The sequence below is a fragment of the Poecilia formosa genome, unplaced genomic scaffold (genome assembly GCF_000485575.1).
Source record: "Poecilia formosa unplaced genomic scaffold, Poecilia_formosa-5.1.2 Scaffold224, whole genome shotgun sequence".
In the NCBI taxonomy this organism is placed as follows: Eukaryota; Metazoa; Chordata; class Actinopteri; order Cyprinodontiformes; family Poeciliidae; genus Poecilia; species Poecilia formosa.
This window is the reverse complement of record NW_006800163.1, coordinates 241,737-263,658: the sequence shown is the minus strand read 5'-3', so window position 1 is coordinate 263,658 and position 21,922 is coordinate 241,737. Positions and strand designations below refer to the sequence as shown.

Genomic DNA, 21,922 nt, shown 5'->3' with positions numbered 1-21,922 from the left:
TCGCTCTCTGTGGTGATGAAACTTGTTAGCTCCTCTGTTGCGGGCATGTCCATGTTGTAAAGTTAAATTATCACGAGCTTTATTATTTGGGCCCGGTCATTAGCCCCGCCCCCCTGCCGACGCCGTCTTGTTCCGCTATTGCTTCACATGTTTGCCTGAGGAGCGGAGGCAGCTGTATGGTGTCTTGTCTGGAGCTTATTATAACAAGGTAAGTTCCATGTTAAAATGATCACATTTGACTATTTTTTATGGAGGCATTATTTTTCCGTTTACACAAGAGTATCGATTCATATACATAGTTCGCTTAACGCACATTTATTTGTTTGGATATCACGGTATATACAACTATTTATGATCTTAACCAAACATTAAAACTGTCAGGAAAATCTGGAGGCCATTTGAGTTAACATTATTTAGCTGTGGGGTCGTTTTCTTTAAGTTTTTGGCTGTAGACTGCAAAATGGGGGAGTGGCTGTGCTGGACCATTTGCTGGGTCTATGCCACAGGTGTCAAACTTCAGTTCTGGAGGGCCACTGTCCTGCAACATTTAGATGTGCTGCTGCTGCACCACACCTGAATACAATAATTAGGTGATTAGCAGGACTCTGGAGAACATATCTACGCAATGAGCAGGCAATTAAGCCATTTGACTCTGGTGTTTTGTACCTGTGGCAAATCTAAAAACTGCCAAAATGTTTTTTCTTTGTCAGTGTGTCATGTTGGTGACTGAAGCCTGTTATGATGACTTCAACACATTTCTTCAGACAGGTTGGCACAACTTTTAATGATCTCCAAAAAATTTTTCTATAAGCTGTCTAATTTCTTTAGTAATTATTTCTGACTTTTTTATGCTTTATCTTGTAAACCAGGAGGGCAGAGTAATTTGAATGAATGTGACGGTGACACACTATTAAGAGAGGAAAAATTCTTGAACTATAAAAACATTTTGACTCGTTAAATCCTCTCTATGCCCGGATTCAGAAAATGCTGTGCGCAAAGACTGAGATCACACAGAGATAACGGCGTCACAATAATCAGCATTTATTCAAGAGAGATGCATACTATCACCAGAAAAGGACATCACAAAACATCAGAAACCTCAGAGCACAAACAACACATGAATTTACCTGAGAGAGAAAAAGACAAAAGATGGAAACGACAAACAAAACGCAAAGACATCTTTGGAGAAGTTGCAAAGAGCAAAATCTGATCTTGTTACTCTATGTGGAAAGTTTTATCTTCTTTTCTTTAATTTATTCAAATAAGGCGTATCTTTGCTCATCCAACCAGGAGCCATCTCTGACCCTTTCTCTAAAGCCAGGAACTCCTGCTGTGTTTACGGCTTTTCACAGATGAGTGTGAAAAGCTAGAACTTCTACTGTATTGTTTTCCCACAGACAAAAGGCAGTTCAAAAGATCCTAGCAAACCATCTACTGTAACTACAGGTACAATAAAGGTCAAAAAGCCAGAATACGTTACTGATTTTAAAACCACAATTAGGCTATTTGAATCAAGACATGTTAAGTTTTAAAACTAGCTTATTTTTAATTTATTTTCTTAACAACACACAGGTGAGTCTGATTAGTTTTGCTCACACTACTTTTTAAAATATTTATTTATTATCCTAATGTTTCTGCTATATTTCCTGTTTTTCCTTCCAGGCTGGAAGTCTTCCTCCTTCATGTTGGCGAAAACAAGAGTAGCACCAAAGACACTTCACCATCAGTGATCACAAGACCATCCATGGCCGCTTCCATTGAACTTTCAAAGCACACTTCACCTTCAGTGCAAAGTACCATGAATGAATGACCTTTGTTGTATATTGCTGTCAGTGCTGTTTGATGTTTTGAAATAAAAGTAGATTACATACTGCAACTGGTGCTGGTGTTTTTGTAGCATCTAATGTGGCATCTAATGTCTTTTAAAATGAATTTGGGGATTATTGGTGGTCAGTAGTTTCTGGGGGGAAAAAGGTTTTAATTGCTCTAGTGGTTTTTATTTGGTAGTAAATTGACAAAAAAAAGTGGGTAATTAGAGAAGGGGAAGACTGGGAAGCGAACCCATGACAGCTGCATTGAAAACTAGAGCCTCCATAGGTGGTTTGTGCTTAACCCCTGCACCAACACAGCATACCATGCCAGTAGTATTTCAAAACTCAGATTTTTATGTGAATATATACTTTACACCATTCTGTGTTGGATTAACACTTCCATAGTGTTAACTTTTGACAATATACACTAGTGTTGGGTAGATTAACACTGAAGTGTGTTTGATTTCAACTACTGTGAGTGTTGATTCTACTATATCACAAATAACACTTTCAAAAGTGTAACTTCTACACCATCCAGAGTGGACCAATATAGACACTTTCAAAGTGTTGGATTTAACTCTGTAGGAGTTGATGGAACACTTCCAAATTTGCTGTGTACTGTTTTTTTCTAAGGTGTGTTTGTTTTATCCTTTAGGTTTGTGCTGGACTTCAACTTCTGTGGTCTCTGGCACTCTGACTATTTCGTAGATGGTAAGATGAAGTTAACAATCTCAGTTATTGTATATTTCTAAGCTCTCCCAAACACAGTTAACAAAGAAAAAGTCTGAATGAAATATTTCAAATAAAAATGTTTGTACTCACCCAAAAATGCCAAGCTATACATGAGAACTCTGTGAAGTCAGTTTGTTCAGAAAGCGTTATAAAACTGATTGCAATGGATGTTGCACCAAACATCCATTTTTCCAGTTTAAGATGAGTTTCTTTCATAAAATGTCCCATAATGTCAGGTGATCGGAGAATCTCCATGCAAGACATTTTTTTCTGATGTTTGCAGTGTGAGTTGGAACTTTGAGGCACAGTCTTCTGCTGTGTTTCTGAAGCAGGGAGAGTTTGGCGTTTTGAAGTAAAGGCATAGTTATATTATGACTTTGAGCAGGTCCAGAGTTATGCTTCTTTGCACGCATATTGGAAACCAGTTTGACCTGGATTTATCATAAAATAAAGCAACTGGTGTATAGCTGTTGTGGTGGGATGGATGATACACTTAAGGTAAGATTTCACATCTTTTACAGAACTGGAAACTTAGAGATTATAATTTTAGAAAGATCATATTTCTATGTTCTCCTGTTTTAGCTTCTCTTTATTGTCTCCCTGTTAAATCCAGAATAGAATATAAGGGTATAAGTTCCTAGAATTATTAAAAGTAGAATGTGAAAACACATCCTTTAGTTCTCATACTCCTCTGCTTTGGAACCACCACCCTGTTTTAGTCTGTGACACAGACACCCTGTCTTGTTTTAATACTAAGCTTAAAATTTTCCATTATAGCTTAGGCTATTGTACCTTAGATTACGGTTATAGTACCTAACCTCTGTGGCTATGCTACTGGTCTGCTGGAGGACAAACTGACCATTTCTCCTGGATCTGCTATGTTCTGCTTGTCTCCAAATTTACTTTAGTTGCTGTTATTTCAACTTTGAGTTTCATGTCCTCTCTGTATTTTACTCTTTATCTGGTCTGGCAGTCTTAATGTTTTCTTTCTGATACAGCTGGTCCAGTTTTTCAGTGTTTAGCCCGGCCTCCTGTAAAGCTGCTGGTCAAGCTTTTGCTGTGACTAACTGCATATCTTCTCTTTTACCCTCCAGCCTTTAAATCCAGCTCATAACTCATCTCAGATGTGCTTCTTTCCTAGATAAAGCTAAGAGAGCTACGACTGCCATTAATGTCTTATTTTTAACTTAAACACACTACTCCTGAATTAGAGGTCCTATTTCTTTTTTATGTGTGTGCTGTGCATTCTCAAACCACCCATCGGTGGTTTGAGAATGCACAAAGTTACTGACAACGACCAGGAGTGAATGCAGAAAGTCAATGACTCAATGCAATCCGCTGGATTTCTTAAAACAGAAAAAAAAAAAACTAACCAATATTTTAATAATTTTAACCTGAATGCACTGCACGGTAACTAGGCTTAATTAGAATGTATGTATGATAGAAATGATTTTATTTCTTTTTTATTTTGAATTTGAAACAATAGCTGTGATCATCTAGAGCTGCTTTATGCTCTAACAAGCTAAAGCAGCTGTTTAGAGCATAAAGAAGCTATAAAGCATTTGGAGGAGTCTGCAGCCAAACGCAGATTCAGTGAAACCACGTGTATTTTGCCAACTATATGAAGGATTAGATTAGTTTTAATTCTTTCTGATACTCTTTATGATGAATGTTGTACTTTCTTTGTTTGTTTTGGATTTATTGATAACATTTGTGTAGTTAAGTCATTTTAACCTTGTTTTGTAAATATGCAGTGAATAAATCAATTTTCAATCAGATTTTTGCAGAGTTAAGAATTAATATAGAGAATATATAACACGTTTTCACTGAGTCTCTTTTATGTGTATACTTAAAATTTTTAAATCACATTTCTGACTGTCAACTTATTGCGTTCCTTCGCAATAAGTTCTGCAAGGGAACGCAAAACTTATTGAGCGGTTACGCAATAGCACCTGCAACATTTTCTTTTGCAAGGGAACGCAAAAGAATTTTTTTTTTTCCCCCATATCCCCTAGGGGGCTCTGTAAGATATGGACCAGACAGAGTGAGCAGCTGCTGTCTTGCTGCAGTAGAGTCAGGTTCATCTGTTGTTCCTGGAGTCATTTCAATAGGGATCATTCATAGTTAGTGACAGGTGCTGCTTCATTAGTTCTTTTGTCCAGAAACCCAAATCAATCTGAAACTCTGTGATAATCATGATGTCTGGAGGTGTGATATTTTTGCTCTATGTTTCGTCATATGACAGCTTTATCTCTCATTTTCAAATGCAACACACTGTTTCATTTTCATCATCCCATCATCATCATCATCATCATCATCATCATCTTCACTTTCAACACCATCCTCTCACTCTGTGTGGTCACTACCATTTTCCATGCATTCAGCCAAAGCCGGCTATCACACATGTGAGTACAACATGCCTGAGTGTGTGGTGGTATTAGGACAACTACTGAGAAAATCCTGTTATAAATTTATCTCATCTGAACTGATCAGGAATGTAAACTTTTGCATTTTGTGTTTTTGTATTTTCAGCTCATAAGCAAAAGAAAGTGGATGCACTGCAGCCCTGTGACACTGCATACCCCGGATTCATGTATGACTCATCGGTCAGGGAGGCCAACAGTCTCATCAAGTGTGGACGCTGTCAGAAGTACGGATGTTAACACGCGCGCGCGCACACACACACACACACACACACACACACACACACACCTTAAACTTTCCACTAACTTCCTGGTTTTACGACCTATTTCTTTATTCAGATAATTTTTATCAGGGATCAAATTGCGCTAACAATTTTTTGGAATCAGTCTTATTAGCCAAGCACAGGATCACACGTACAATCAAGAAATTATTTATATAGATCCCGTCTGACGCCATGAAGTAGACTGAAAGATCTCAGGAAGCAACACATCTTGTTCTGATTTAGTGACATTTAAGAATAAATGAAAAACAAAATAACTGACATCTATAAGTCTGGAAAGCCATTCTAAATATTTCTAAATATTTGGGACTTCAGTGCACAACAGTGGTGAAGCTTCCCAGTAGTGTCTGGCTGAGCAAAATGGCTCCATAAATCCAAGAACAAACCTACAATTAAGTCATAAATTATCGTAGAACGTAATATAGAGTTATGGTATGAGAGCCTTCAGATTTTATGCATGCTGCTGTTGATGCAGTTAAACACCTGCATCGATAGCAGGTGTTGTTGTGAACTGTGATATTTCACAATTCAGGATTTTTTATTTTTTTTTAAAGTGCCAGCTCTGCAGCACATCGCCATCTTCACATGATTTATGACTGGCCATAAAGAGCTCAGAAGCAGTTCAGCTTTGCGAGTTTATTGCAGAAATCCTTTTTGAAAGGAACTAAATGCTTTTATTGATACACATTTGCTTGTGCAGATGTTTAATGGTATTGTTGTCTGTCAATGGTCAAAACCAAACAGTTTTGAAGGGAAATCCACTGAATTGTGAGTTAAGAATTAAATTGGTCCAAGCTTAACTTGATGGGACATCATGGGACAATAATCAGCTTTTTTTTTTTTACTCATCTCTGTTCAAAATTTTCTAAGAGACATATTTTCAATAAGATTATGTTTAACTCATCTATGGTTTATTAAACCATAAAAAAAACTCATAATCAATCACAATCACTTAAAAAAAATGCTTAAAAATTAAACATCTCATTATTTTTTTCCCCCTTATCAACATCACCGATTTGGAATTTCTGAAGCTTGCATTCAATTACTGTTCAAGCTTTTAAGAAATCTGGTATAACTTCATTAAAATACAAAAAAATGTATGTCCTCAAAAGCAAAAAAATAGACCTTTATTCAATATATGATCCAGACATTAATTTCAGCCTCCTATTAATCTTTCTCAACATAAAGAATAAGGAGATTAAGGCTTGTGGCATATAGATTTTACTAATAAAAGAAGCAGCTTTCAAGTCACTATGGTGTGTTTTATAAGATTGCTATATATATATATATATATATATATATATATATATATATATCTCAAATATGATTTAAAAGAAATTTGACTTTGTAATTTAATGCCTTTACATTGGGCCTTTGTCGCTTTAAATTCACTTGGCATCATGTGTGTTTCAGGATGTTTGTGGTGCAGCAGGTTCCTGACAGTAACTTGGTTCTGGTTGTTACACAAGCTTCCTGTGACTGCTCCCGTCAGTTTGGACCCATCCTGCTGCAGCCAAAGGAAATTAAATATATCCTTCTACTGTTCAACAAAATGGCTCCCAACTAATGCATACATTCTGTTCAGGTCTTGGAAAAATAAAAAAAAAAATAAAAATAAATAACAAGATCTCTGATATCGTCTTGTCAGTAGCTACGGCTGTACCCAGAGATCTGCTCAGCACCGGCCCTCTGTGTGTGTGCATAGCATTCCTTAATATCTGTAAACATAACGCAACTGTGAAGTGCAACAGGATGAAATCTCAGAAGGTGCGAAGGCGTCCAGAGTCCTGCCACTCCTACCACCCAAAGGTCAGTGCTGAGAATGAACATTTTAATGTTGTTGCAGGATTATATTTTTAAGTGCTGAGCAACTATGTAAGTAAAATCTGGGGGTGTTTTAGCAATTTTTTTTTTTTTAACAAAATGTCAAAATGTGTGATTGGTCCATCAGGAGAATGCTAAGGACTGTGGAGGAGCATCTGCCATCTCCATGTCCCTTCGTCTCTTTGCTGCATCTCTGCTTTTCTCGGTGCTCCTTCTCCAGTGGACATAAATCAGGGAAAAAAGATCCCATCCACCAGAAGACAAGAAAACAGTTTGAAACAAGCATTCTGTGTTTTTCTGCTACCGGTATATAGGACTATTTATGTTTTTTATTTGTAATATTTTTTGCTTAATTCAATTTAGAATATTTTTTGAAATAAGTAATATCAGATCAAAAATATGAAGAAGCAGAAACAGCAGCCAAGTCTCTTGAGCTGACTCGTTGCGGGGGAAGTTGTTGCCTCCTGCTGGTCAGGTTTAAGAAGTGCAGCTTCAGCGTGCAGGTACGTTGCCATTGTACTAAGAGATGTAGCATTCTTGTAGCTTTTTCATACAGAAATGTTGTGTATGCATTGAGATTTACATTGTAAAAAAAATAAAGGTGCACTTTTAAACATGTTTTCAAAAGTTTAGTTGGTCAGAGGTTACCAGGAACACACCACTGCAAAAGTCTCTAGTCATGATTAATTTCCTTTTGCTTTTCTTTGTAACCTTTTTAAATATTACAAAGCTTTCTAAAAGTCTTTTAAAGTTCTATTTATTCGTTAGAAATGTTTTTATTAATTCATGAAACACTCGAGACCCAAAACACAACGGAGTATCAATGTATCAGCATATACCTGTGGACTTCCTTGAGTTGAACCTATAAAAAATGCCAACAGAGATATTGACAGAAAAAGCTATTTTAGCACCAACAGGATGAGTCGGAAATAATCTCGTAGTTGCTATCTGTAAACTCAGATAGCAACTACGGCATTAAATTACCTAGTAGGTCCTGTGTTTGCTGGAGTTTCTTTCAACCTTAACTGATATTTTGAGACACAGTCAATATATATTGTATTAAAGGCTGGATTACAGTGATGACAACAGGATGTTGTGTAAATTGTGAAAGGATTAGCAACCCAATGAGGGGTACTGTCAAGTGACACTGTGGCCATCTCTTCCACAAGAGATGGCCAACAGTGAGATTTTTTGTAGCTGCAATAATTCAAAAGCACAACTCTGCTGATTCCTAGCCATGTTAATGTCAACCATGGTCTGAGGATGTAACTGGATCTGAGATGCTACAAAAACATCATCATGTTATCTCTGAATGAGAATATGTCTGAACAAGGTCAGAGTCAGAAAACTTTTCCATTTCCAACCACATCGATGCGTCCTCAACACAATCACATTTACAAGTTGCAGATGACATTAAAGATAGCCAAGATAGAATGACTAAACTTAACCAAAACAAAGTTAAGTTCTGGTTAACCTTATTAACCAAAACAAGGTTAACCAAGTTGCTTCACATCTTGAAAACCACTGAAACTACAGACATCGCAGAATAAAGCAGGTTTCTTCTGCTAAGCAGAATGTGATGTGACTGTTCTACCTGAAAGTAAAATCTACAGGCACATGTGACTGTCTTTTATGACTTTGTAAAACATGCTTTAATTTCAGAAAACCAAAACTTTATTATTCTTTTTATTTTGCAACAGTGGTCTACAAAAAAAACTCTCAGTCATTATTGCAGAGTTTATATAATTAAAATATCCTCATGGTAAGTCCAAGCTGAGGTAAAATGCAAATGAAAATTGCTGTGTTGTTGTGAAGCAGAACGGTGAGACGAGTTGTTCCAGGTAAATGAAAAAACATCTGATTCATTTCTAAAAACATTTCAGCCTTGTTTGGCCGCATAAACATTCCTCAAGTCGAGTATTTCTTCCTCGTTATCAAGAGGACAGACATTTTGTAAAAGAATAAATAAAGAAAGCATCATGTTCACTCTGTTCTGTCCCGGCGTATATTCCTCTCTGAAGAGAAATAGTTGACTGTTAGCTATATATATATATATATATATATATGATCCAATCTGAACAGTTGCCAGTGGGGGACCACACAGTCAGGCAGAGAGGAACAGAGTCAACGGCTTCATCTATTTCTGTCCAGCTGGTTGAGTTTTCTCCAGGTTCCTCAGATCCTACACTGCCTGCTGTCTGTCCTGGGTTGGGTCTGTCTCCTCCGCTTCCCCTCCTCTCTGCTGGTTCCAGTCCCTGAGGCCATCTGGAAGGCTCGTGTCTTCCTCGAAGCTCCCCGTCCCCTCCACAAACTCCTCGTAGGTTGACTTCTCCTGGAATGGCCGAGGACCCAGCAGCTCCACCATGTCTGCTTTGTCTAGCACTTCCTTCTCAAGCAAGCGCTTCCCCACCTGAGGATGACACAGAGGATAAACATAAAATAGCTCAATTCAATAAATCCACCCGCCTGTGGGAATCCAGAAATTTCAGTATGACGACAAAGACAACTTCTGTAAGTCTCTGTGTCAATCCTACCCACAAACGTCTACACCGGGTAGCCAACTATCACATAAACTTGCAGGTCTAATGACAGGCAGCACTGAATACAAACAGAAGATGGGAACATTTAAACCCAGTGGTTCAGCCTCACTTAGAGCTGCTCACTAAGATATTATATTCAAAATCAAACCAGGTAAGAACAAAGTAACACTATCTTTCTAAGCACTGGAACCCCTTTGGTGGAAAAATTCTAAACTTTTCCAACGTCTTTCAACAGCTGCTATTTATGTCAGGGTTTATGTCAGTGTACTATAAGCCTGGCAACCCATCAGGCTAGCAGCAGCAGCAATTAAGAAACACCTAATGGAATTTTGCTTCAGTCGAGCTCATCTTATGAACCACCTGTCAGTCAAATATTCATAATGGTTGTAAAAAGAATCATGAAGGTGCTTCATTGTGACAATGTGATGAAGGCGCAGTGTCAGTAAGAGTATCAGCTTCTTAAAGAGACAGAGGCCCAATTTCAAGGCGTCAAATTGCGAAGTCAAATTTATTCTAAGTCAGAGGTTCCCAAACTGTGGGCCATTGCAGGGAGGGGGCGCGGGAAGCCATTTGGATGGATGAAAAAAAAAAAACATGAACGCTGTATGCACTCAGTTTTTACCTTAGAATGGCCAACTCTCTGTTATTCCTATGTCAATTTGATACAGTAGGGGCTTCCACACTTCCCATATCTGCGTCCTCTGTCACTTTTATCAGCAGTTAAAACTGTTTAATCCGTTGTTAACATGTGGTAACCTGTTTTTCTGAGCCACCTTTAAACACAACATAAATGCTACGACACTCGCACTGGTTTTACACCTGTGAGGGAGACCTGCTGCTGCTGTGCAGAGCTACGCAGGTTTGTTAGAATCATGGCAGCAAACCAGCAAAACGCAAAGAACTTTTCACAGCTTTTCCCCCAAACTAACCGACTGAGTTGAGTAAAGCTGTTGGATGCAGGTAATGTTAGCTAAAAGATGACTAGCTAATGTTAGCTAAAAGATGACTAGCTAATATCAATACATCACTTTAAGCTTAACAAGTAGCCGGTAGGCTACCGATGTTGTTGTCTATGTTCAGCTACGTACATTCATTTTGCCCCCAAAAGAAGTCGATTACCCCCCCGCTCATTCTTAGAGACTCCCTGTCTCTAAGAATTACAAATAGCTGTCTGTTCAACCAGACAGCTATTTGTAATCCATAGGGGGGGCCCAGAAAATGTTTGGAAACCACTGGGGGGGCCCAGGAGAAAAAGTTTGGGAACCACTGTTCTAAGTTATGTTTCAGAATCAGAAGAATTTATTGTCATTGTCAGAAAGACAATGAAATTGCAGTTTCAGTTTGATATATACAGTTAACTGAAGTTAACACAGTAACCTGACAGATATAATATGACACTATGTGCCTAAAAATACAAAATACTACCTCTTTAAACATAGGGAACAACCCTGAACTCCCTCCTGTTCCCTGTGCCACCTGATAAACATCTCACATAAAAGGTCTCACCTTATCCACTTGGTCCCTCTTGTTGGTGATCAGCTGCAGGGTGCGCTCATACGCTCGATCCACCAGTCCTCTAACCTCCTCATCAATGAGCTCAGCTGTCGCCTCGCTGTAAGGCTTCTCCAGGACCATCTCACCCTGCCGGGGCAGGTCAAACGACACCTGCCCCACCTTGTCACTCATCCCAAACTGCACCACCTGAACATCAGCAGAGAGAAGTGTCACAACTCAACAAAGAGTCCCCTTCTTCCATATTACTTGGACCCAGCAAGTGTGCGTGTGTGTGTGTGTGTAGGTGTGTGTATGCATGTGTGTACCTGCGCATAGGCCGACTGTGTGACCTTCTTCAAATCATCCTGAGCTCCGGTGGTTATCCGGCCAAAGAAGACCTGCTCAGCCACACGCCCTCCCAGCATCATGCACATCCTGTCAAACAGCTGCTCTTTGGTGTAGAGGTACTGCTCTCTAGGCAGGTACTGAGCATAACCCAAACCCTTCCCCCGTGGAATGATGGACACCTGAAAACAAGGCAAGGCTCATGTAACTGGACAGTTGCTGCTACTGCAATGTATTTACAATGCAGTAGCAATGTAAATTGCTACTGCAGTACAATATATACATTACATAGTTCTGCATTGTAATGCACACATTTACATTGCAGTACATTGCATTAAATACATTTACTGCAATGTAAATGTATTTATATTGCAGTAGCAGCAACTGTCCAGTTACATGAGGCACTATTAATTGTTTTGTCTTGGAATTGGAATATTGTGAAAATAATCTAGCCATAGACAGACCTACAACACAAAATATGTGTTCTACACCAATGTTTGCAAAACTACACCAGGGATTCATGACAATCCCCTGTGCAAAGTAAAAGCTTTTAATGTGAATTTGAGGCTTTCCTTGTGAAAGACATTCTTCCATATTACAGGAACAAACCAGAACAAACTCTGCTACTATTTTATATCTGCTCCACCAGAGAAAAACTAAACACCCTCTCACCCCAGATATCTTTACCCCTTCGGTGAAAGCACGCTAAAACCTCCAGCTCTACTTCATGGAGAGAACCCACAACTTCCTCCTTCACTGGTTCTGTTCCTGAATACACGTGTGTCCAACTGTTGCTGTCCAGGAGGTCATGGTATGCTTTCATATTTCTAAATAGAAAACTTTATATAATTACTAAAACCTGTTAGCTGATGATCAGGTGCAGCCATTTCCAGCAGTACACCACTTTCTAGTGGACTTGCAAAGCAGAAACTTGGTCAATGTCTTTAAAGAGCATAACAAGGACCAATACCAGCTCCTATTTTTAGAATGAAATTAAGTTTTGGGGTGGTTTATGTTTATTGCTGTCCGTTTATTTGGAAGCCGACAGTTTTAAGAGTTCTTCTCTAACCCATACAAAAATCCTATTCTTTCTAAGACCTAGTGTTCTGTGTACATGTGTGTTGAAACACCAAAGAATACCGTCTTAAATGCAGCAAGTGGTCCATCAGATTTACTGTTAGTAACTTTATAGAAGTAGATTGAATGGTAAATAGACAGGATTTATCCAATATTTTTCTACCCATAGCGTCCATTTGAAGTGCTTTCCAATATTGCTACACAGAGAAACAGATTTTCTAATGACTAGATGAACAGCATCACTCTTGCATTGCTGGATGATGATTCTGCTGGTTTTATTTTCTTTATGGTTAATTATTGAAGTCAGTTTGGTTTCTATAACAGTCTGTGCTTACTCTGAATAGAAATTCATGACAAACTCCTCAGCCTACATTTAATATTGGCATGTAATGTGAAGTTGATTTTGTTGCCATGATGTGATGGTGCCATGTTCAGACTCCATACTTTGAGCAGCGGGTCAGCGTGCTGTAGAAACCACCCCACGATGGCGTGGCCGGCTTCATGGTATGCCACCGTCTTCTTCTCCATCGGCTGCAGGACCTGAGTCTTCTTCTCCAGGCCTGAACACAGGCAGATAATGTGAAACATGAATATAAAATATACTGTATAGTAAATGTTCTTTTCAGTCCATCTGTTAGCCGTTTCTATTTTATGTCATAAGACACAGGATTTTCATTGGCAATGTGAAAAAAAAGCCAGCAACGCAGCTAAAGTTGGTGACTAACCTCCGATGACACGGTCGATCGCCTGCTCAAAGTGTTTTGGGTTGACGGCGGGGCTCAGGTGCCTGGCAGCTATCAAAGCTGCTTCGTTGCACACATTAGCAATGTCAGCACCTGATTCATTGACAAAAAAAATACAAACCAGTATCATAGTCTGGATTGAATATATCAGTTTATTTGTCGATAATGTTGACAAATGCAATTTCTATATAATTGTCTTTAACATTTAGAGATTTACTTCACAGTTATCGCAAAGTACTTCAATTTTATCTGTCGTGAAAAAGCTTAAGGACAACAAAATCGTAGCTTCACATAAATCAAGTAGATGTTACACACCAGTGAATCCTGGTGTGGCAGCTGCCATTTTCCTTGCTAGAGCGTCCTTATCCAGACTGGGATCCAGTTTGATTGGTCGCAGGTGAACTTTGAAGATGGAAGCCCTGCCTTTGATGTCTGGAGGACCTGAGAGGAGGAGGGAAAAAAACATCAGTGATGTGCATCAAGTATTTGTACATGAGCACTATGGTCTTCCAACACATGTCCTCTGAGGCAGACAAGCTGATGTCCACCTTGAATATTTTCAGTGATCTGGTTTTACAGGTCAGCTTTCCATAAAATCCTGATGTTTAACCAGATTCCCACACAAACTGTGAGCTGCAGTAAACATAAAGACTGAGTGTACCAATGTAAATCTGTCTGTCAAAGCGTCCTGGTCTCATCAGAGCGGGGTCCAGGATGTCCGGCCTATTGGTTCCAGCGAGGACCACTACATTAGTAGCTGTGTTAAAACCTGAGAAACAGAATAACAAAATTTAAAAAAAGAGAGAAAAAAATGCAGCAGGCTCTAAAGCAGAATGTGGCTGTACCGTCCATCTCCACCAGCAGCTGGTTTAATGTGTTCTCCTGTTCACTCTGACCCCCAAAGTTTCCTCCTCCTCTCTTCCTCCCCACAGCATCAATCTCATCAATGAAGAGGATGCATGGCGCATTTTTCCTCGCCATGGAAAACATGTCCCTCACCTTCACAGAAGCCGTGTTAGTTCAACTCTCATTTCCTGAGAAGCACTGCACTGGACAGCGGCGGGGCCTATTCCACTCACCCTGGCTGGACCGACCCCGACAAACATCTCCAGGAACTCAGAGCCATTGACTGTGATGAAGGGGACATTGGCCTCTCCTGCTGTGGCTTTGGCCAGCAGAGTCTTTCCTGTGCCAGGAGGTCCAGACAGAATGGCACCCTGCGAAAACACACTCATCAACTGACTGTCACTTGAAGAACGAGGACGGAGGACTTCCCTTCTGCCTTCTGACAGGCCTGGCTGCTCTCACCTTGGGGATCTTGGCTCCCAGGTCCTGGTACTGCTGTGGGTTTTTCAGGAAGTTCACAAACTCCAGAATCTCCAGTTTTGCTTCCTCACAGCCAGCCACATCCTTGAACTTGACATCTATGTTGTCCTTCATCATCTTGGCTGTCGACTCACTCATGCTGAATGGGCTCCTTCCTCCACCAACGCCTCCTCCTATTGGTCCACGCCGCAATGTGAACAGCAGAAAGCCAATCAGCAACAGAGTAGGAATCATGCTCATCAAGAAGGAGCTGTAAGGATACAAGAAAAAAATCTACTGAAATATATTGTAACATTTCTATGCAGCAATATGAAATCTAAGAATAATAATATCGTTCAAGTGACTAAAACATTCAGAGATGGTGCAGAAACGTCAACAGACCTGTTTATTACTCAGCTGATTCACCAATACGCAGAATATAAAGCAACTTTGTTGGAAAGCCGAATTTAATCATGTGGCTTAGCAACCAGCTTATGAATTCGTCTTACACAAAAAGCCCAGGATGAACAAGCTTTTTCTATATTTTTGCATGTGGATGGAATCAGACAAATCTTGAATTTACTTTCACAATAAGTTGTTCCAACCTTTACAATGACCACCAGTGCTGATGTACAGAGTAGGGCTGGGCGATAAATTGATACAATTTATGTATCGATTTGATATGTATTTGATAAATTTACAATTTATCAAACTGAAGATTTAAATTTTGGAAAATCTGGATTTTTTTATTTTTTTTGTACTTCCTGTGATGTTAACCCACCAAGAACAACCATCTTGTCTGACAAAGCGTATTTTACAACTTATATTTATTTTGACTTGAAATTCAGGTCAACTCATGGAAGGAATAACTGAAATAAAAGCCAGTTTTTATAAATATTTCTAGGTGGACATGCTGATGTGAACCGTTACCTCTGCAGCCCAGTGTGCTTCAAACTTAATGAGTCATCATTTTTTTTAATATTGACCAAATAAATTGTGATTCTCATTTTTCCCCCATAGTGAGGATCAAACTCTGTTCTTTGGGTGTTAAAGGGTTAAACTCACCCGTCACTCTCAGAGCTGTAGATGACAGCGGCCCGGTGTGATGGCTCCAGACCCAATTCCATGTGTGCAGCCTCAAGATTCCTCTCAAATGTATCAACGCTGCCGATGTTGAACCACACGTAACTCTGAGGAACACATAAAGGACTGAATGTAACGGTCTGAAACAGAAGCAGGTTAACTAGAGAATGACTGTTCAATGCTAAATCAAAGGGATTGATGATAACTACTTTGATGTATTTGTTTTGCTGTGTTGCAACAACCATTGATAGACCTTAACATCCCCTCACCCCCTCAGCATCCGCTCCTGGTACCAGGATGACTCTGACGAACTGTTTGTTAACCACCTCCAACCGCTCCACCAGGCCTCTGCCCAGGTAGCGGTGCACAAAGTCCTTCCAGCTGATCTCTCGGCCCGTGTCTCGGAAGTAGAAGTAGAGCAGCGCTGAGCTGACTCCAGCAACAGTGAGCATCATGTAGCGGAAATCCTTCTCATCCCAGGGGAAGTCGCCCTGAAAACAGACACATCCAGCACCAAATAAAGATAATGTGAGGTTATTACTGGCACTGGGCAAAAATAAAATAACCCACAAGACACACATTGATTGACATCTTACAGTTTTCCCACTAGATTCCAAAGCAAAACTTCTATTTTTTAAGATGCAGAAGGGAAGACTTGTGCAGGTGCTACTTCATCTGTATAAAATGACCCTCAAGCTACTCTTAACCAACAGGGAGAAACTCTGCAATCATCTGCACCACCACTCAGCAGTTTGCTTATTTTTATAATTTTCTACATTTTATCAAAAGGATCAATCTGCAAAGTTTACAAATATTATCATTTACTGTTGGATCTTCATGGCTTCATTTTTCCTGACAAACCTTCTGCATCCGACTCCACCAGTCTTTCCCTCCACCTCCTCTCTTCCCTCCTCCTGGTCGTCCTCCTCCGCCTCCTGCTGGTGCTCCTCCTTTTCCATCTGAAATGCCGACAAGAAGACTTATTGCACCACTAAGAGGCACTTCTTTCCATGATGATGATTGGCAATACTAAAATATAAGAGCCTACAAATATTTTACTGCAAACTCTACTTTGTGTTATAATATAGCTATATATATATATATATCTTTAAGAAACTTCTACTCTGTAATTCTGCCTTCAGGAAGTCATCATGGCTCCTCTATTAACCCTTTAACAAAATCTTTTCTAGTGTTGCTCTGAGAAGTAGCTCCTATAATGAGCTCAGCAGATGAGCAGTTCTATCAGATGTCTGCCAGTTGCTGCTGGCTAGTCTGAAGGAGCAAAATGGTTGCCATGGGAGATTAAAGAATCACCAAAAGGATCAAACATGCATGAAAGAATTGAGGCGACATTCCAGGTATGTTTTTGATGAGGGAATAACATAACAAAAAGCTCAAAAAAGTAAATTTTACATAACACGATGAGCAATCTGCTCCCGGTTTGTTTCAGTGATTTTTTGACAAGGACCACATATAGGAGTATTAGTAAAAAAAATATGAAAAGATGCTATGTAACAGGCTTTAGCTCTCAAGCTAATTTCCATCTGCAGGCCCTCATTCACACAATTTTACATAAAAAAACATAAAACTATGCAATCTATGCTATTTACAGAAAAGTGTTTTAATAAATATCAATAAGAGACAATTAAAACATAAAAACCTGTTACCCTATAGCCATCCCACACCCTTTTGACATCACCTAATCTTTTAGATTCTAATCTAAAAGAGTCTAAACTTGCTAATTTCATCAAGTTTGACTGAAATTTGCATTTGGATGTATCCAGGAGCTCTATAGAATGGTGGCCTGAAAATAAAATTGTCTTACTTTGGTTGTGGAATGGACAAAGCAGGCTAATGACAGTGAGCCTGTTGTGAGAACTGGTCTCTCAAAGGTCCAAACTCGACACTCAGAAAAATGAGTAGACTCAAAAGTCGGATTTATGCAAGCTATTAAATTCAGTAGTTTTCATAGTAGAAATTGTTTTGCATATAAAAGTAATAAAAAGTTTTACAAAAAGTTTCAAATAAAAATCGAGCAGATGATCATATCTAGCAGCTCTCACCTTTTGGCTCGGTGGAATAGACGCATCGCTTAGCTATCCAGGCTCTTTGACGAGACAAGAAATTAGCTTGACTTTGACTAAAAAAACTACAGTCCTGCAAAAAAAAAAGACAACATCAGAACACAGCAGATACAAGACTCTACCATAAGGAACCACATAGACTCTGATAGAAGCACCTCAAGAGTTTACACAGTTTGAGGAAAGGATATATTTGTTTTGGTTGGGATTTTGCCTTGATTACAGCACTAATCTTGCTGTGCCATTGTTTTAATAACCTTCAGCAACCTTTATTCTAATTTAGAATTGCTTAAATGTTTTCATCCAAAAAAAAAGTTAGAATAAGTTCCAGACTCTGCAGAGGCTAAGCTAAGTCCAAAATATTGTTCGTTGTTCTCCCAGAACAATTCTTTGATGGACTCTAATAACCCTTAATGCCACTGATCAGCAGAGAAGCAAAATGGATGTTAAGTATATTCAGTGAGCTTTGCTCTATGTAGTGATTAATTCACCTTTCTGGCGTTAACCTATTTTAACTGTTAACAGGACAGAAACTATCTCAACTATCCTTGTTTTCTTTTTTTTCTGTTGTTTTTTTATGAAGACTAACCTTTTAACCCTTCTGTGACACAGCTTCTCCATGAGACAGGATCTATCGATAAAGCTGTTTAAATCAACTACTTTATTTTATTTATATAGCGACCAATAAAACTGTCAAACAAATGTGACCTCAATGCTCTTTATAAAAGAGCACTGAGGTTACAACCTTTAAGTTTGTATACAGAACACGGATAAACAGTTTCAAAGTTAGATATATCATCATTTGATTCTAGTAATTAAACAATGTTTTCAAGTTCAGTCTATTATTGAAATGAACTTCAATTATAAGTTCAGTTCATGCTGAACTTATTATTCAGCTGTTTCACAGCATGAGACTGCATCTCTGAGTGGCTGATGTAATGTTTCCACCATGATTCGATCCTAATCACAGCTAACTTGACGTCCTCAAAAACTACATTTAGTTGATATTTTAAGCGGGACCCCATGAAAGGTGGTCTGAGAGCTAAACGGTTATAGAATCTTCATATGTGTTTTTACAATACAACTGACGTTTCTCAAATAAAAAAAAACGTGTTTAATGTAATCTCTAAGTATTGTAACACAACCCACTTCACGTTTGAGCATTCTCTGTATGTTAGATTTTAAACTCTAACTGCTTAAAGGTTGTCTCGGTTTTATAAATGCAGCGGAGTAGCCCTTTAGTCTAGTGCCGTATATGAAGCTGCTAATCGGATGCCGACTTCAGCCTCGTTTTAAAACCTTTGATCAAAACCTGAAAGAGCAAAATCCAGAACAAAGCATCAGTTTCTGATATAATAATCGAGTAGATATGAAATCTAAATCTTAATTGTTGATTAAACACGCAAAGTGAAACTTGAGCTTAAAAAAATACAGCGGAGATACAAATGCTTTTAGATAACCTGCTAAATCTAGCCTCATATTCAATTTAGGAATGTTGTTGTTACGGAACATTATGTTTCGATTAAACTGTGTTACAGTAAAATGTGTCCATTTAACTCCTGAAGTGTCCCTGAAGGGATCGCAGTGGTGTTTACAGCAGTGATGGGAAACAGTCAACAGTTACCTACCCGAACCGCGAGGCTTCCTGAACCCAGTGTGCGACCTCGGGCTCCTCCGGCCCGGCAGAGAGGCAAAACAGCCGCCGAGAGAAGTCTCAGCATCTGAGACATCCTCTCTGTGGCCCCAGAAAAGTTTCTAGCTTTCAGAAATTACAGTATTCTGTTTTGCTACGTTACCTCCAACACTCTAGCGCCAACATGTTGTGCTTACAAGTGAGGTTTGGTAAGAAATGTCAACGGGAGGATGATCGAAGCCCAATAGACTTTCTCTTTCAATGCCTGTGAAAAACTCTTTGCAATCGGTAACAGAGTATTAAATAATATACATATTTGCATCTAAATTATATATAAACTGAAGAATTTTCCCTTAAAAATTCATAGTGTCTACAGATTAATATATTTTAAGCTGGTTTTATGAATTTATTATCACTTTATTACATTCGGGCAGAAGTAAAAGGCAGCCATGGGTCCTCACACTTGCCCGTCCATAGACATCAACATAGACATCAATACGCAGACCCCTCATGGAGCGCTGAGTCGTACGTAACAGTGTCCGCCATCTTCTATGTGGCAGCAGGGCGATCGGAGCTCCGTAATACAGAGCCCTCCAGTGGACATGAGAAATTTTTTTTTCTTTTGCGTTCCCTCGCAATAATCTACTGATCGGTTCATGCGGCATAATTGATACTGTAAGCCTTTTTTACGGTGGCCGCCGTACTTTCTGCTTTAATACAAGCTTATAAGGTTTTTCCATGGACTATTGAGTTATTATCGCGGGGTAATAAGTCATCTGATTGTGTCTCTATTGTGTTCGTAGTCTGAATGGTTTAAAGGGCTGCTTTCTGTGCCGTAACATCTTAGCCTTAACAGACATAAACATGCAGTAAATAAATCGATTTTCAATCAGTTTTTTTGCACCAAAGCGTTAATAATAATAAACACGTTTTATTATTATAAAACACAGCAAACTAATGGTGGTAGAGGGCCGCACTGGGTTAACTCGGGGAATCTTATTTGTCCGTGTATCAATCAACTCCAAACCTCTTCTTTGTTCTGTCACAATTATCGATTTATTTAATTTTGATTATCATGCTCCAAACTTTGTGAGGACTGACCATCCCGCTCACCCGCTTCCTCATGCACACTGAGCCAACAGCCAGTAACCTTCCCATTCATACTTGATGACGTCACTCCCACATCGACACGCCCACCACCAGGTGTCAAAGCAGCTAACGTTTTCATACTGTTATCTAATGAGAGAGAGCTGATGAAAAACCGCTGTTAGAGGAGAAATTAATTAAAAACCAGAGGATTTTGTGAGGAAAGATCAGTCAGGATCAGAGCTAGAGCTGCTGTTTTTCAGTCTCTGTTTCACAGCTCAGCTTCACCATGTCGGTATTTAGCTATAAAGATGCTACGAGTCAGAGCCCAACATGCTGAAAATGTCTTTTTCTGAATGTGAAGGATCATTTCTCTGTTATCCTTGGCTTTAGCCTGTGAACCAGGACGTCTCAGAAGTCACTGAGTTCTCCCAGTGTGACCAGCAGACTAAAGCCCTGCCTGTGGCCAGTGTTCCCATTATATTAAATAAATGTTTTTTTCTTTCACTTTTTGTGTATTTTTAAATACCTCAATCTGAAGTATTAGTGTATTAATACAGCTTATGTAATGAAATAAGAATAATTTACTCTGTTAGAATTATTTTCACTCTTTACTGTCAATAGAAGAGTTGACATACTGTAATACATATCTTTTTCTCTGGAAAAAAGTAAGAAAAATATGTAGCTTAATGTTTTAAAATGACTGATTTATAAATCAAAAGTCATTTCTCAATGTATAAAAAATAAATACAAGAAAGTTATTTGTTTCTTGTCTTGAAACGTTAAATGTACATTAAATTATGGAATTATGTAAATATGTTCTTTAAACACTGTAAAAGTGTGTCTGTTCATCAATGTTAATATAAAAATGATCAGAATCATTTCTATCAAATAAAAACATTGTGCTCTTTATTCAGAAATGCACCAAAACAATTAAATAATCACATCAAAAGTTAGAAACGCTGTCTTTAGTCATTTCTTTGATTGCCAAATATATTAGTGTGTGTGAGAAAATGTGTCAGTGACAGGAATTAACTCAAAATACTTTGTCGAACGGCAATTTCTTAAGTTCGGTCCATTTACCTGTATTAGCTTACTGGCACATATTCCACATTCAATATGGCGGACGCTGTTACGTATCGCAGCAACGGGCCGACCCGCTCCATGAGGCGTGTACGTATTTATGTCTATGTGCCCGCATAGACATAATCATAGACATAGACATAATATAAGAGTAGACCCCGCATTGGCCGCTCCGGCGCAGGAAATACGCAGCAGGGCCGAGCGCAAATCGTGACACCGCACCTACTAATGGCACTTCCGGTGGCAGGTGTGACACCTGCCACAAGTGCCACTGCTTTCGGGACTAGCTGCCAGTGCTGCCACTGCGTTTGGTTGACCTCGGCACCTCGTACTGGCACTTCCGCTGACATCTGCCACAAGTGCCACTGCTTTCGGGACTAG

At 39.1% G+C, this 21,922-nt stretch overlaps 2 protein-coding genes across 6 annotated transcripts in view; one reads left to right on the top strand and one right to left on the bottom strand.

The window, feature by feature from the left end:
- Nucleotides 1–7,354, top strand: part of LOC103149375 (voltage-dependent calcium channel subunit alpha-2/delta-4-like) — a 63,723-nt gene extending 56,369 nt beyond the window's left edge. For 3 of the 4 annotated variants that reach the window (XM_016679875.1, XM_007568489.2, XM_016679877.1), the window contains 6 exons: nt 2,467–2,522; nt 4,928–4,948; nt 5,076–5,193; nt 6,661–6,776; nt 6,974–7,056; nt 7,199–7,354. In XM_016679875.1, the coding sequence (XP_016535361.1) occupies nt 2,467–2,522; nt 4,928–4,948; nt 5,076–5,193; nt 6,661–6,776; nt 6,974–7,056; nt 7,199–7,300 (496 nt within the window). In that variant the 3' untranslated portion in view covers nt 7,301–7,354. The remainder of the gene's footprint in view (nt 1–2,466; nt 2,523–4,927; nt 4,949–5,075; nt 5,194–6,660; nt 6,777–6,973; nt 7,057–7,198) is intronic. The other variant, XM_016679876.1, reaches the window with a different exon arrangement.
- A 1,051-nt stretch (nt 7,355–8,405) lies between these two features.
- Nucleotides 8,406–19,621, bottom strand: afg3l1 (AFG3-like AAA ATPase 1). 2 transcript variants are annotated; one of them, XM_007568488.2, is made up of 15 exons: nt 19,368–19,620; nt 17,722–17,815; nt 16,520–16,617; nt 15,928–16,149; nt 15,641–15,765; nt 14,579–14,846; nt 14,350–14,487; nt 14,116–14,269; nt 13,932–14,039; nt 13,586–13,711; nt 13,253–13,363; nt 12,972–13,087; nt 11,432–11,632; nt 11,118–11,312; nt 8,406–9,481 (listed from the first exon to the last, which is right to left on the bottom strand). In XM_007568488.2, exons 1-15 carry the CDS (start codon nt 19,467–19,469, stop codon nt 9,254–9,256), a joined length of 2,286 nt encoding a protein of 761 aa, XP_007568550.1. In that variant the 5' UTR covers nt 19,470–19,620; the 3' UTR covers nt 8,406–9,253. The 2 variants fall into 2 exon arrangements, with proteins under 2 accessions (XP_007568550.1, XP_016535364.1); XM_016679878.1 differs by having other exon boundaries at nt 9,362–9,481; nt 11,104–11,312; nt 19,368–19,621.
- Nucleotides 19,622–21,922: the final 2,301 nt, after the last annotated feature.